The sequence below is a fragment of the Molossus molossus genome, unplaced genomic scaffold (assembly GCF_014108415.1).
Source record: "Molossus molossus isolate mMolMol1 unplaced genomic scaffold, mMolMol1.p scaffold_m16_p_1, whole genome shotgun sequence".
Taxonomy (NCBI): domain Eukaryota; kingdom Metazoa; phylum Chordata; class Mammalia; order Chiroptera; family Molossidae; genus Molossus; species Molossus molossus.
The window spans coordinates 232,659,932-232,676,410 of NW_023425344.1; the positions used below are offsets into that span (position 1 = coordinate 232,659,932).

Below are 16,479 nucleotides of genomic sequence, written 5' to 3' on the forward strand. Positions count from 1 at the left end.
TCAGCCATGCACACAGTATGTTAGAGATTGGGTACATAGTTATCGACAAGGAAGATACGGCCTCTGCCACCACAGAGCTTACATGCAAAGGAGATAAAGACATAATAAAGAAGATACCCCGGAACTGTGATGGAGGTGGGGACCGAGATTTACTTCAGACTGATGGGTCCATTTAAGTTCCCACAAAGAGATGACATTTGAGCTGAAACAAAAGGATGACATGAACGCTTTTTGGAAACACGTAAAGGAAAAGCACTAGAGAGAGAGGGACGAGCACATGAAAAGCTCCTGGGACACAGAAGGGTTCGCTTAATTTCAGGAACAAAAGGGACACTGGGTGTGTGTTGTGGCTGTTAGTGAAAATATCCCGCTATTGTAAAAAGAAACATTATTTATTAAAAGCTTGTTATTTGCCAAAAATTGTACAGGGTGCTTTCACATATGTTTTCATTTAATGCTCATAAAAACTCTCAGTAGGTGAACATTATTAATTTCATTCACTTAGAGTCAAAGAAACAAACTCAAAGATATTAAATGGATTGAATTCCACACTGTGATTTAATGTCGGACCTTAGACTATAATCCAGGTCCACCTGACTCAGAGGAGTCTATACTAACTCTCAAAAACAAAATAAAGGTCACATTTAAATATATATATATTTAATAGCTCTGCGAAATGAAGCTAATGGAAATACCATATGCTAACAGTGCAGTTTTATGAGCAAACAGACAATAAATGCGTTTTTATCACCACTGGGACTATTTTGCGTGTGTGTGGCGGAGGTTAGGGGATACACTGGAAAACCGTCTGGAGTCTCTCTGTCAAAACTGCACGCACCAGAACAGCATTCCAGGACTTGATTTTTAACAGATGTCAGGTGTCAGTATAACAAAACACAATAAAATGTAATGTTCAAATAAAAACCATTATTAGTACATATTTTTATATTTATTTACTACATAATAAAAGGGATTATAGTCTTGCATATGCCTTTCTTAAGGAAGCTGTAACCCCTCCTGCGTCCCGGGTCTGACATCAGGCCAGCTGAAGCACACAGTCGATACCCCTGGGGAGCTGTCCCAAGACGAGGCACAGGAACGCAGAGCCCTGTGCGCTGGGCTGCTGTGCAGGTGAACGGCAGTGTCCACTCTTTCAGAGCTGGGCTGCAGCAGTTTAGATTCATCACAGGGCTCATCTATGGCCTCTTCCCCGAGTCCTGTTTCATTCATGACACATGTGTTCGTTCTTTTCAAACAGTGAAATGAGAACTTGGGATTTCAATTACCACTAGAATGTAGAAAAGATATGGCGTCCCTTGTAGGCAATATTTTTCTATTTCGTTTCGTGAGCAAATATAGAAATATTGTTAACAGACATTAAATGTTATTTATTAGCATGCTAATAAGCCTCCGCACTTCTAAGAGCAAACATTAAACCTTGAACAAATTCAATTTAGGATAGTAAGTGTAAAGCAGATGGTCTGGAAAAGGAAGGCACTTCAGAAACAATTTTTTGAAACCAAAATAATCACTGATTATGATAAAAAGACAAAGATACAAGAGGAGATGCTTATTAGTCATTCTTTCAGCTCATTTCAGTTTTATCACTTTTTGCAAAATTTAAAATTTATGCAAACATTTTCAGTGTTGCCTTTAATTTTTGCCAGAATATTTTGAACCTGGTTTAAAACTGAAATTGAAGAAGCCCGAGGAGGGCTTTAATAACAACTCTCTTCAGTCTGTTTATTTAAAACATGATGAATAAGCAAAAAGAAAAGGTGCAGAATGGAAAAAGAAAAATGATCCCTTCTCCTTCCTAGAAGTGCTCAAGATTACTGGATCGTTTCTAATCTTGCACCAAGAATTAAAATCTTCCTCACATGCCAAGGGCCACATATAGAGACTTAAATGACACTGTTCCAGTCACCATGCGTATAGCCTAAGGGTTTATAAGTAGTTTTAAAGTTACAGTAAGGCAGTAAGAAGTTTCACTAATTTTAAGTTCTCACTTTCTAAAAATTATTCAATTTCTTATAGTCTCTTTCTTTGAGGAGAGGGGATCAAGTTAGTATTTTACCACACAAAATGCTTAATATATTTGCTAATGAAATCATTCTCAGATTTTAAAAAAGCTCAGAAATGCAGTTCTCCATAGCTCGTGAGGCATTAGGTACGGTGGCATGGAAGCCAGGCAGATTCCTCCACAAATCCGAGCCCAGCCACCCCCTGGCAGCGCCAGCAATGTACTGTAGTAGCTTCTTTATCTGTACAATGAGAATAACAGTATCTATCTTACAGAATTGTGGCAAGGAATACATGACCTATATTTATAAGCTTGAGCACAGTGCATGACACAAAAGAACTGCTCATTAGCTATTAATGTCATTCATTAACAAGTCAGAGGGTGTTTATTTTCCTCTCCTTTGACGCACAGACCAGTACCCTTTGGGGCCGATTTAGCGCAATCTTTACAGGAATTAAGAAGTGCTAAATAAGTATTTGTTAACAGGGTGAAACAGAATCTTGGTGAGTTTTAAAGACTCCAGCTTGGGGAAATCCACTGCAGCATTTCTTTATATTCTGGAAAATCAGCCAGAGATGGGGATGGGTGATAGCCCTGAAGTGAGAACTATGATTTCTTTCAGTGATGTTCTACTAATGCTTCAAACCTCAAAGAGTTTTGAGGTCCATGGAAACTGTTTCAACCGGAAATGTATTATTGATGAGCATTTGTTTCCAAATGTGTTGCACACTCCTGTTTCATTACTTAAAATATTGCTTTTCACATCTGCCGATGTTATCAGAAGATGGAGGACAAAATGGAGAACACAGTGTGATGGCCGAATGGTTGTATGACCCCCAAATTCATAGGTTGAAATCCTAACCCTTGGTGTTATGATATTAGGAGGCAGAAATTTTGGGGGGTGATGAGGTCATGAGGGTGAGCTCATAAAGGAGACTCAGAGTGCTTTCTCTGCTCTCTGCCATGTGAGGACAGAGCAAGAAGATGGCTATCCATGACTCAGGCAAGTGGGCCCTCTCCACCACTAAATCTACCAACAACAAAAGTGAATACAGATACTGCATCTGCCTTAATCTTGGACTTCTCAACCTTTAGAACTGTAAGAAAGAAATGTTTCTAAAGCTAAGGCATGTTTTGTTATAGCAGCCTGAATGAACTAAGACATATGGGTTATCTATACTCGGGGAAAGGCCCATCTGGGAAAGTGACATGAGAAGAACGAGCAGACAGACATTATAGAGAACAGTCTTGAAGTGATCCCTTAATCTGTCACCCAACTGAAATTGCCCCACAGTTGACTCTGGAGACACAGCCAAACTCTCAGACAAGCTCAACCCTACAAAATATCGTAATGTGCTTAGATCATTTCATTTTGCAGAAAAAATGCAAGCTGCTCTTTTTTTTTTTTTTCATTTTTAAATTTTTATTCTTTTTTTTTTAATTTTTTTTTTATCCTCACCCGAGGATATTTTTCTATTTTTTGTACAGATAGAATGGGAGGGAGAGAGAGGAAGGGAGAGAGAGTGAGAAACATCGACGTGAAGGGACACATCAAGTGGCTGCCAACCGCACGACCAACCAGGGCCGGGGACAAACTGCAACTGAAGTACGTGCCCTTAGCGGGAACCGAACCCGGGTCTCTCCAGACCGCAGGCCGACACTCTAACCACTGAGCCAAACTGGCCAGGGCTAAATTTTTATTCTTCAAAATGTTTTTTTTTTTTTTTAAATTTTTCCAAATGTGCACATCTTTATTTATTTCTTTTTCTTTTTTTTTTTAAATTTTTTATTTATTTTTTTGTTACAGATATTTCTCCTTTTTTACCCCTTGGCACCCTCCTCCCCACCCCAACACCGCCCCGTCCCCGGCTTAGTTGTCCATGTCTGTTGGTCATGCATACATGCATGTAAGTTCTGTGGTTTATCTCTTTCCACTCCCCCACCCCTCACCCCCTCTTCTGAGGGATGTCAGTCTGTGCCCTACTTCCATGTTTCTGGGTCTACCGTATTCCACAGACTGTTATGTTCATTATATTCTGCATATAAGTGAGATCATGTGGTATTTGTCTTTTTCTGCTTGGCTTCTTTCACTTAGGATATTACTTTCCAGGTCCCTCCATGTCGTCTCAAAGGATAAGAGATCTTTCTTTCTTACCACTGCATAGTACTCCATTGTGTATATGTACCACTGCTTTTTTATCCATTCGTCTATTGATAGACACTTGGGCTGTTTCCAGATCTTAGCTATTGTAAATAGTGCAGCTATGAACATGGGGGTACATATATTCTTCCTGATTGGTGTTTCAGGCTTCTTAGGGTATATTCCTAGAAGCAGGATCACTGGGTCAAATGGAAGTTCAATTTTTAATTTTTTGAGGTAGCACCATATTGTTTTCCATAGCGGCTGCACCAGTCTGCATTCCCACCAGCAGTGAATTAGAGTCCCCTTTTCTCCACACCCTCGCCAACACTTGTTGTTTGATGATTTGTTGATGGCGGCCATTTTGACAGGTGTGAGGTGATACCTCATTGTTGTTTTAATTTGCATCTCTCTGATGATTAGTGAGGTTGAGCATGTCTTCATATGTCTCTTGGCCATTTGTATGTCCTGTTTGGAGAGGTGTCTATTCAGCTCCTCTGCCCATTTTTTAATTGGGTTCTTTGTCTTCCTTTTGTGGAGTTGTATGAGCACTCTCTATATATTGGAAATTAACCCCTTATCTGATACATCATTGGCAATGATGTTCTCCCATACAGTGGGTTGCCTTTCCATTTTGATGATTGTTTCTTTTGCTGTGCAGAAGCTTTTTAGTTTGATGTAGTCCCATGTGTTCATTTTTTCCTTTGTTTCTGTTGCCTTAGGTGATGTATCAGTGAAAATTCAACTCCGTGCGATGTCCAAAATTTTGTTGCCTACATTTTCTTCTAGAATTTTTATGGATTCAATACTGCCCAAAGCAATCTATAGATTCAATGCAATCCCCATCAAAATACCAATGATATATTTCACAGAACTAGAACAAATACTTCAAAAGTTCACATGGAACCAAAAAAGACCCCGAATAGCCACAGCAATCTTGAAAAAGAAGGACAAAGTAGGTGGGACCACAATTTCAGATTTCAGGTTATACTACAAAGCCACCTTAATCAAGACAGCCTGGTACTGGCACAAGAATAGGCAGATAGACCAGTGGAACAGAACTGAAAACCCAGAAATGGACCCAAGGCAATATGCTCAATTAATATTTGACAAAGGTGGCAAGAGCATACAGTGGAGTAAAGACAGCCTCTTTAATAAATGGTGTTGGGAAAAATTGGACAGTACATGCAAAAAAATGAAACTAGACCATCAACTTACACCACACACAAAAATAAACTCAAAATGGATAAAAGACTTAAATGTGACCCACGAGCTGCTCTTTATATCAGCCCCAGTGCCCAGAGGGCCCAGAACTCAGACTCGGACAAAGGCACCAAGGGGTGCTTTATGGAAATGTTGCTTTTCATAGAGTCAACTGCAAAGGGAGGTAGATACAATAATTTCCCACAATGAGGGAACATACAAAATCTATAACACAAACTTGGTTCATTTTCACTACCAAGTTTTTTAAGCTTTCTGTCACAAAGTAAAATTTGGGTTTTTGGGCTCAAAAGCTACACTTTGTCTTTGCATTTTTAAATATTTCCAACTGGTTATCTTTCTTTCTTTATTTATTTATTTATTTATTTATTTATTTATTTATTTATTTATCAGGCTTTTTAATAAGCTTGACTCAGAAGACTGCTGAATCCTGAAGACCTGTGTTTTCCACCCCTCTGGATAAAGAGAATTAGCCACATTTTTACATATTTTTACCCTCAAAAGAAAATGATCTAGTCAATCAATTTCAATACATTCAGACACAAGAGTACTTCACTCTCAGGGCTTTCTACTCTCCCGTTTAATTATGTCATAAATTTGGTATTAAAATTAAGTTGTAAATTTCAGGTAAAATGGGGTGATAAAATTTAATGACCACTAAAATTTCAAGTGGAATCTATTTTACTGAGCTTGGTTCCCTACTCTCCTGAGGCCTCTTGACATAGTAAATTGAAGTGTGCAGATATAATTGGTTGAGACCCTGCTTGACCCTAATACAAACTTCTACAGTTTCATTCATCTCTGTTGAGACCTCACATGGAATTTAAGTCTTGGTAAGCCTCCTTACCTTTTGAGAAAACAGAGATTTTAATCATTCCTGAAAGTGGCAAAGTGTTGCCCAACCCTGCCACCCTCCCAATAATCACCTGTTTTGTTTTATTTATGTCACTGTTTGGAACAGTTGTTATCAGAGAAAGAAACAGATACACAGTGATTTGCCTATGTTCTGAGGAATGTATTTGGGGAAGAATAAGTAGGTATGCATTGCATTTTGGGTTCTAGAATTATATGAGTTCCATTATAACTCTCGTGAGTCATCCTGGGGATACTGAATTTACCTTTTAGTTTAACAAAGCCTTAAATAGTCCATTCTAATCTATCAAGTTCTTTAACTGGGGACTTCTAAAAATGTACTTTGGTATCTCCCAAGAAAATCATAATTTCTGCGGCAATTTAAGAACTGCTTTAACCAATCCTTCCATTCTCCTGGAGATCTGGTGGTAGAACACAGCACCCCTTCTCGCTCACTTCCCTTCTAGAGCAACTGAGGGACCCTCAGCTGCCCTGTCCTTGCATTTCTCCCCACCATCTCTATAATCTCCAAACCATGATGTGGTCTGCAAGCACAGGCTATGGGCAGTCTACAGTCAGGCAGATATGGCTGACAGCAAAACCACGAAAATGACCCATTTGGTCTGTCACTGGTCCAGTTTATCACATGGCTGGTTACCAGGACAGGCCATCACTGAGACTGTTGAGAAGTTAATGTGCTATGCTGTCAGCCTCTGCCAGGGCAATTTATATGCCCATGTCAGTTTCTTGCCTTTGGTGGTTTTTCTTGCCCACTTAATCTCTAACGATGTGTCTGCCAACTCTACACTGGAATTCTTTTCCATATTATAATACCCCTATATTAGAATTTAGTAGACTTGTTCCAGGAGAACTGAGAAATACGAGTTCTGTTTTTTTTCTTAGAAGCACCAAGCTGCCACATGCTGGTAACTCCACAAGTAGCTGGAGGAAGCGCTGGCTGAGGAAATTGGATCATCTCCTTCCTGCTCTCCCAGGGCCTTTGCCTCACCACCATTGCAGCGACAAAAACAAAACCAAACACCTGCCCCTCCACTCCCAAAACAGTTCCCAAAATAAATGAAAGCCTTTCAATGGAAGGTTCCAGACAATTTTAAAAGCTATCTGGGAGAGAAATTAAATATAATTATGGGTTGTCTGAAAAACATGCCATTTAATATCCTTCATGGGCATCACTTCTGGAACGTCTCAGAGAAAAATGTATTACTTTTTTTTAAAAACCATAAAACCATTTTTTTTAATTAAACAAAGAAATTAATTCATTTCTAGTGAGAATACTGATGCTGAAGAAAGTGTCCCAAAATACTTGTGGCATTTAGATTATGGATCCTACAGCTAAGATGTCTCCTGTTTCCTCTTAGAAGTGACTGTCAGTCATACGTAACACATATAATCAATTTCATTATTGCCACATTGTGGCTTTTTTCACTTTTTCATCATATTTGAAAAAGATAGAACAATTCCTTTAGCATAATCTAACCCAAATCTGAATTTAAAATCACAGTTGGCCAGGAAAGAGGGGGGGGGGTAGAGAGAGAGGGTGAAAGACAGAGGGGCAGGGAAGGAGGGAAGACAGGGCTCCCACTGGGCGGGGACACTTACTGCTTTCTGCCCAGTGTGGAGCACCCTGACTGGCACACAGGAGGTGCAAATAAATGCTCAGTGTGGGGAATCAACGTTTATGGAGGCCCTGCCAGGCACCAAGGTTTACGCACTTCTTATCCAAGCTAATCCTCTGCTGTGAAGTCAGTATCATTATTGTCCCCAATTTATAGATATGCATATTGCTTCTGGTCAAAGAGGAAAATGAATAAGAGAAATCACATTCAAAATCATTTTGTTTTATCTCTTTTAAAATAAAATGAAGAGTGACATGAGAGAAGAGCCATAAGCATTTTCCAGGTATCTGCTCGGTTTAGTGACTGTCTCAAGTAGCATTTTAAAGCTTTTCTTCACTAACCATGGTACCCTTTTCATGTGATCTGCATTCTGGGAATCACAAAACAACACTGGAAAAAGCAAGAAAACAATGAGAATTAGTTTGGCCATTTTCAAAAGAAAACAAAAGCAGCAGCAGCACCTACCTCTACCAGCTGTCACTAGTAGAAGGTGTCACTGCACCCTTCTCAACCACCAGCCATCACTAGTAGAAGGTGTCACTGCACCCTTCTCAACTACCAGCCGTCACTAGTAGAAGGTGTCACTGCACCCTTCTCAACCACCAGCCGTCACTAGTAGAAGGTGTCACTGCACCCTTCTCAACCACCAGCCGTCACTAGTAGAAGGTGTCACTGCACCCTTCTCAACCACCAGCCATCACTAGTAGAAGGTGTCACTGCACCCTTCTCAACCACCAGCCGTCACTAGTAGAAGGTGTCACTGCACCCTTCTCAACCACCAGCCGTCACTAGTAGAAGGTGTCACTGCACCCTTCTCAACCACCAGCCGTCACTAGTAGAAGGTGTCACTGCACCCTTCTCAACCACCAGCCGTCACTAGTAGAAGGTGTCACTGCACCCTTCTCAACCACCAGCCGTCACTAGTAGAAGGTGTCACTGCACCCTTCTCAACCACCAGCCATCACTAGTAGAAGGTGTCACTGCACCCTTCTCAACCACCAGCCATCACTAGTAGAAGGTGTCACTGCACCCTTCTCAACTACCAGCCGTCACTAGTAGAAGGTGTCACTGCACCCTTCTCAACCACCAGCCGTCACTAGTAGAAGGTGTCACTGCACCCTTCTCAACCACCAGCCGTCACTAGTAGAAGGTGTCACTGCACCCTTCTCAACTACCAGCCGTCACTAGTAGAAGGTGTCACTGCACCCTTCTCAACTACCAGCCATCTACCAGTAAAACGTGTCACTGAACCCTTCTCAACTAAACTGCAGAAAAATGGGTTACCTTTTATGTCTATTTAAAATGTTTCAGCTGATCTTCAGCGGATTAAAGACGGGATTTGCTTGTTCAATGCACCTCAAACCCATATGCAAATGAAACTCACACTGCACCACACAGTTCTGGTCAAAGACACTTTGCCTTTGAGAACAGCAGGATGCACAACGTAACCAACTACAAGTGAGTATCACACAACACCCACAGAAAAGCCGGAGCCAGACAATGTTATGCTCTGGTGAAGAATTCGGGGGATTTCCAGGTACTGTAAAAATCACCGTCATTTGATTCCAGTGTTCGTGATTCTCAGAAGATTGAAAACACTCTTTTCTCTGCAGCCCACTCCTTCACCATATTACCCTCTTCCATCTCCACTAACTTCTAGCACTCCTGCCAAGTGACTCACTCCTTTGGTTTCAATACTACATTCAGAGAGGGAAGGAGGGGAGAGCGGGACAGAGGAGGGAGTGAAATGTGTATGTGTGTGCGTGCACAGGACTGATAGAATTTGGAAGTTGCCCCCCCCCACCACCACAAGTTTCTAAACAGAAAATGAATTCTGGGAAGAGACGGTTGTTTTCTAACAGGTAGACCTCCGAGAGAACCCGGGAACAGGGGCTAAACAAATAAGACCCTGGTAAATTGGCATTTATTTGTTTATTTAGTTAACAAAATGTACTGAGTATCTACTAAGGTGAGCACAAAGCTCAGTATATCCAGGAAATAAAAGACATGCGAGTCACTTCATAGGCACAATAGGAAATTACAATTCATCATAGGGTCAACTTTTATTTCAAAACCTAGATCCCTTAACCAAGTGATTCAGGGATTTAACACCAATTTATTCAATTTTATTCATTGTTTTCCTCTTGAAATATTCTTGGCTAAGCTTCATGGCACTATGCTCTCCTGAGAGTGTTTTCTCTACATCTGAGACTTCTTTGCAGGATTTTCGCCCTTAGCCTGTTACTTATGTGTTGGTGTTCCCTAGAGTTTTGGCTTACGTTTCCATCTCTTTATTCTGCATGTTTCCTTGGGAGTCCTCACTGCGCCCTGACTTGTAGTATCATCTATATGATATGGAAACCAGATCAGATGACACCAGCTTCGGTATGTCCAGTCCAACTCCTCTGAGCTCAAACGTAAACACCCCTCTCAACATTGCCACCTGATGTAACCCAAACTCAAAATACCATAAACTGAACTCGTCAGCTTCTCCCTATCTCATTACATATCAACCTTCCATGAAGTTTCCCAATCAAAAAGCCAAAGAGTTATTCTTACCTCCTTCCTTTTTACTTCCTATCAACCTATCTCAAAGTGTCATAGATTTTTATTTCATAAAATACATTGGGAAACCACTCACCCGTCTTCCTGCTCTCTGCTACTACCCAATCTAGGTAACCATCATTCCTTGCCAATACTCTCACAAATATCTGTTTAATTGGTCTCTCGGATTTCAATCTTGCCTGCCCCCAATGATTTTACAGCCAGTTATATATTAAAGATATAAACTTGATCATAATGTTCTCTTGTTCAAACCCTTTACTATTTTCCTATATATTGGAGGTAAAGTCCTCTTTTAGGGGATTCTGCAGCCCTCTGTTTACCTTACACATTCCTATCGTGCCTCTGCTCTCGGTCACTACGTTCTGCCATACAAAACTTCTTTCAGTTCCTTAAACATGACACCCATGCTCTCTTCTACCTCGGGCCTTCTCATATCCTTCACATAGCCTAAAACGTTTCTTATCTTCACTCCAAGTTATTGGCTTCCTTTGGGAAGTCTGCTTGGATTGACACTCCACCCGACTCATCCTTGTCACCTTTAACCCCCTACACTTACACCCAACCTACCATTATCTCCACCAAACAAAGACAAATTCTTGTTATATATGTGCCCACCGTGATATACATCCCCTCTAGGAGCATTTTAAAATATTTTATTATAAATGCCTATGTAATATCATTTTTCACTAATTCGGGTGTAAAGGGCAAGAATCTATCGGGTATAAGCAGCTTGCCTTTGTATCCCTAGAACCTGGCACAGGGCCTTGCACAGAATCGGTGCTCAATAAATATTTGTTCAATGAGTAACTGGAGCACCTTTTAGTTACAGGAAACTGGGAAGGGTTTAGAGATAAACACCCACTACCCTTAAGGCGGAAAACATGAAATGCAGAATGTCTGTTACACCTAATTATATGATGATAATGAGTGAATAAAATTGACTCCAATTTAGATACAGGGGGATTTGCTAACACTGTAAATTGGAATTAAATATTTAGCTCTCCCTTCTGGGATCATCTAATCCACACTAAACACTTCTGGTAGACAGCTTTATGATTTCATACTACAGATGAGAAAATAGGCACAGCAAAGTTAATTGAGTTACTCAAGGTTACCCAGTAAATTAGAAACAGAGACAGGACTTAAAACTCAAAATTGTCAACCTCCAGTCCTTAGTGCTATCATTAAAAAACAGAAAACGAAAAACAAACAAAAAAAACACTACTTTCTCTTTTCCTCCCCAAATTCTATTGTGTGATTATACCTACATACTTTTTAAAAACAATTTTTTTCTTTATTGATATTAGAGAGAGAGAGAGGGAGAGGGAGAGGGAGATAGAAACATCGATGAGAGAAATCATCGACTGACCTCCTCCTGCATGCCCCCCATGGGGATCAGGCCCACAACCTGGGCATGTGCCCTGACCGGCGACCTCTTGGTGCATGGGTAGATGTTCAACCATTGAGCCACACCGGCCGGTCTGTACCTACATTAATAGATAGTCTTCTAAAACTATCACCAGTGATATTGATATTTGAATATGGAGACTCAGGAGCATAGTCCCCTTTGGATAGAATTTCTTCTAGTTAGGAACATGAAAGACTTCCTGGGATGTGTCATTGCACTCTTGTGTACTCTGAGTATACTATTTCCTTCTTAGATCTTAATAGAGTCTTAGTATTAGTCACTATTTGCCTCTACAAAATGCCAATATTGAACTTTTCTGCTGTTGGACATCATAATGGATGATACCCTACATTTAAAAATGCCCATAGTTAGTTGGCTGGCACATTCTATTGCACTTGGTGGACATTTTGGTAGAAAACACTGCCAGTGCTTAATAAATATTTGAGAAGTATCATAAGCCATTAAATTTAACAGGATTACTGGTTCCAACATTCATATTGTGAGAAATAAACTAAAAAAGGTTTGTGCTGCCATTTCAGAAGGCCAGATACGTTACTACATACTCAATAAATATGTTGATATGTGGTATTCTGGGGCCAATGGCAAATATGACACATAACCAAAATGCCTCAAAAAGCCTTTATTACCTTCCCAATATACACATTTAGTGCACATAGAAGCTTTGCTGTTTATAACAACAGCATTACTGATAATAATTTCTCAGAATGTGCACTTGTGATTTTTCCCAGCCCCAGACTAGATCAACCAGGGCTCTTTCTTTTTATACCTGAATATAGAATAAACATGTAAAAGAATTTAATCTGTACAAAATTGTGGCTAACACAAGCCATTTTTACTAGATATGCAGAACTAATATTCTTCTTGATCATTTCAGATCAATTATATAATTTTTTCTTAATAGATACATCAAATAGAAGAATCCCCAAGTAGACAACATTTCCCTTGCTCTTTGGGCTTTGCTTAACCCATCCTTCATTCACCAGAAGCCAACATCTCTACCCCTAAAGCATTCAAGCCAGCTCATTACACCACTCTCCAGCCCTGCGTTGCATCTCCAGGCCCAAGAAGAACTTTAAATGTCCAAAGTATTTACTGTTCTTAATCTACAACACTGCCATTAACTGAATTGGTTCTGTCATGTGAGTATAACTGATTATGTTTCCCCTAATAAAGAGAGACACTTGAGTTACCTATTTGTAAGTTAGCCCAATGCAAAAGAAAGAGAATTTCATCAGAGGCCAAGTTAACATCAATTGCTCATTCCATGGAAATGTCAATTAAAATGCTAGTGTAACCTTTCAAACACAATTTTTCAATCCAAGAAATGTGCATAAATCCATAGTGAACTGAAAGGTAAGTCGTAAGGGCCATATATGTGCTAGTATTATTGGTTGGTCATGGGTAGAGGACATTTTTGGAGTCAGAATACTTTTGACTTTCACTTGAATGAGTAGGTTCCATCCTTATTTATCAGCCCTGTTGGGGGAAAATGACTTTGTAAAGATGTTGCTGCAGTTCCTATTAAGCTACATCACAGAATAAAGGTTCCTTTCAAGAACAGCATGTAGGATGAGTTGGCCTTTTTTAAATTGATTTGAGAGAGAGAAATATTGATGAGAGAGAGAGAATCATCGATGGGTTGCCTCCCACACATGACCTGACCAGAAATTGAACCCACTACCTTTTGGTATATGGGACGACACTCCAATGAACGGAGCCACACCGTCCAGGGCCTGAGTTGGCTTCTTGCTTTGAGCAGATTGTAAATGCTCTTGAACACTTCTAAAGGAAGCGGATTCCAACTTGGGCTTTAAAGTTCTGAGGTTTTTTTTTACTCCATTTGCCACAGTGGTCTGAATGGGACAATATTAAATGCTAACAGAGGAAAAAGAAATGTTTTTATCCCGAGGATACCTGCACTATTGGAGAACGGACTTTACCTGCAGGGATTCCACTTCTTCATCTTTCCTATGGGTCTCCTCCAGCAGATCTACAACGAGAAAGTAAAGTACCCATCAAAATGCAATGTAAAAACTGGTGCCTCTCATTATCAAACACAGCTCGGCCAATGGCTGGTACAAACGGCTGCCTAGAAATAGAATTTGATTTTGAGTGCGAGAAGCAATGTGAAAGAAATGCCCTCTCACCCCAACAATGAGATGTGGCAGAGCTCGGGGCCCTGCCTTACCTAAGCTAGCCGAGGAACCCTGGGAGGTCCTAGCTCTGGTGGAGATACCAGAGAATGAGACCGGCTCAATTACAAATCCAAAATCACACCAACATTTCAGAAATTTGGTCCAGTGCTTATATAACTCAAAACTAACACAAATTTTTCCTTTAAAAAAAAAAAAAACAAAAAAAACACCTTTTTTCCTTTTGAAGGAAAAATGAGAAACAAACCATTTGCTCTTAAACTCCCAAGCCAACGCCTCCAGGGTAAATTTTTATAACCAAATTAAAATGCTCTGGAATAATGGGTGTTATTAATGGAAGTAGAACACCACCTTAACTGTAAAGTCACACTAATTATCATTCACACTGAAAGGGTGGGAAACATTGAAGCTACATCTGACCCAGAGCTTGGCACCATCTCAGAGAAATCAGTGGCTAGAAGGGGAGGTAGTCACTGAGGAGAGTTCTAATGCCTGGGTACAGTCATGGTGCCTCAGTGCCCAGCATTAATTTATGAACCTGCTGTAAAAATATATATGCATATATTTGGCAAGTAGAATGTTCTGCCTGAAGCTATACCACCCTGTGCTGTGATCTTATTAGATCTCACAAACCTAGAGAGGGCTGGGCTGAGTCAGAACTTGGATGAAAACTGGCAATAAACACCTACAGCAGCGCACGTTAATATTAGCATTCGCCTTATGCTGTGATTGATACAGCTTACCAAGGGGCTGTGCTGCATAAGAGGAAAATATAATATACAGAAATTCAATACAGATCCCAGAAAGGCAAATGCAAGTGTGTTTAGCAAGCGCAGTGCTGGATGCAGCAGGAAGCAAGAATACAGTGGAGAAGCCAAGTCATGCTGGCGTCTGTCATAGCTGGGCGGGCAATATACAGACACTGCAGGAGACCTGGTAGATGATACAATTGATGGTGATGGCCTTTTGAGACTAGATGGTTAAGACAGATAAAAAGAAGTGGCAAACAATCCTCTCAAGACACAGTGCAACTGAGATCAAGGATAAGAGGTAGTTTTTGTTCTGTATCCCATAGGGGAGCTAACTTTGGCTCCCAAACCTTTCATAATCAGTTACATCAATAAGTTAATAGAACATGGAAATGTGTTAAGGTGGATTTTTTAAAAAGGGGTTTTTGGTTGGCATATCAGGTTCTTTAGCTATCTGGTGCAGAAACCAACTTGGAGTGTGGTAGATGAACTAACTGCCCACAATCAGTCCTCTTCTTGCATCCTTATCATTTGCATTGTGACATTGTAGCAACTTCCATCAAGGGATCACACGCACTACTTTCCACAGTTTCCATCTAGGCTACTTCCTGACTTGATTTGGTAAATAGAATACAGCAAAACCAACTGTGTTCCAATCTGCACTGAGGGTTCAAGAGGCCTCTCACTTCCACTTTTCCACTTGAAACTCTGTCACTACCATCTGAATAAGGGCCATCCAGCTGAGATGGATAAGACACAAGGTCCAGGACTCTCCCCACCCCTGACACCTTGCATGTTGCCCCCCCTGGCAGCCAGCCAACACCCAGAAGCAGATCTGCCCAGCTGAACTGAAGCTGACCACGGATGATGCAGGTGGGAGCCCAGGGGAGGTGAGTGCCAACTCCAACTCACAGAATCGAGCTAAATACATGGAATTTGGACATGGCTCGGTGCCTAGTGCTTGCTAACTAATAGCAACCAGTTGCTACCTGAACAACAAGCATTTAGAATTTATTAGAAGGCTGTAAGAGTAACTAACAGAGATGTGGGAAAAAAGGATCCAGACTCTGGGTGGGTAGAGACGCAGGGAGCATGAACTAATGGGCATTTTATCCTGGGTGCCTCTAAGCTGTGTGTCACTCCACTCAAGATGAAATTCCAGGAAGAGAAGAGCTAACGGATCTAGCTCAGACCTCTTGCCTACTGCTTGGCTAGGGGAAGACATGGAGTGCTTTCACTGATAATCCCAAAAGGACTGGATGAAGAACAGAAAGAGCAGTTTCCAAATGTGAAGTCAGGGTACTGGTAACCGAAGAAGGTGGGTGGACAGATGTCTACTCCAACTGGTTTCAGCAAATTATGTCTTGGACACAACTTTCTCCAACATTTGTAAGACGGAAGATTGCTATTCTGTTCCTAAATGGATGTAGCCATTTTGTTACACTACTTATGGATATTAGGTGCTTCTCGGCACTGGGCCCATAGTAATGAATTGCATTGTTCAATGGAACAGTGGAGCTGGAGTGAGAGATAGTGGGGTTCGTCAACCATTAAAGGAAATTGATCTTGTTCCTCCAGAGTCAACTTGGTATGGCAAACATCATGCACATTAGCTAAAACTTACTGGACAAATAATGAATATTGAATCACTTATATAGCCAAACTCAACTCACACATTTGATGAAATATAGACGTAAAGTTCAGTTTTCC

General features: G+C 40.6%; 1 protein-coding gene across 3 annotated transcripts in view; it reads right to left on the reverse strand.

Moving 5' to 3' along the window:
• The window catches only part of CEP128 (centrosomal protein 128), a 381,990-nt gene that overhangs the window by 61,691 nt on the left and 303,820 nt on the right, over nucleotides 1-16,479 (reverse strand). For all 3 annotated transcript variants that reach the window (XM_036274522.1, XM_036274511.1, XM_036274531.1), the window contains one exon: nucleotides 13,808-13,857. In XM_036274522.1, the coding sequence (XP_036130415.1) occupies nucleotides 13,808-13,857 (50 nt within the window). The remainder of the gene's footprint in view (nucleotides 1-13,807; nucleotides 13,858-16,479) is intronic.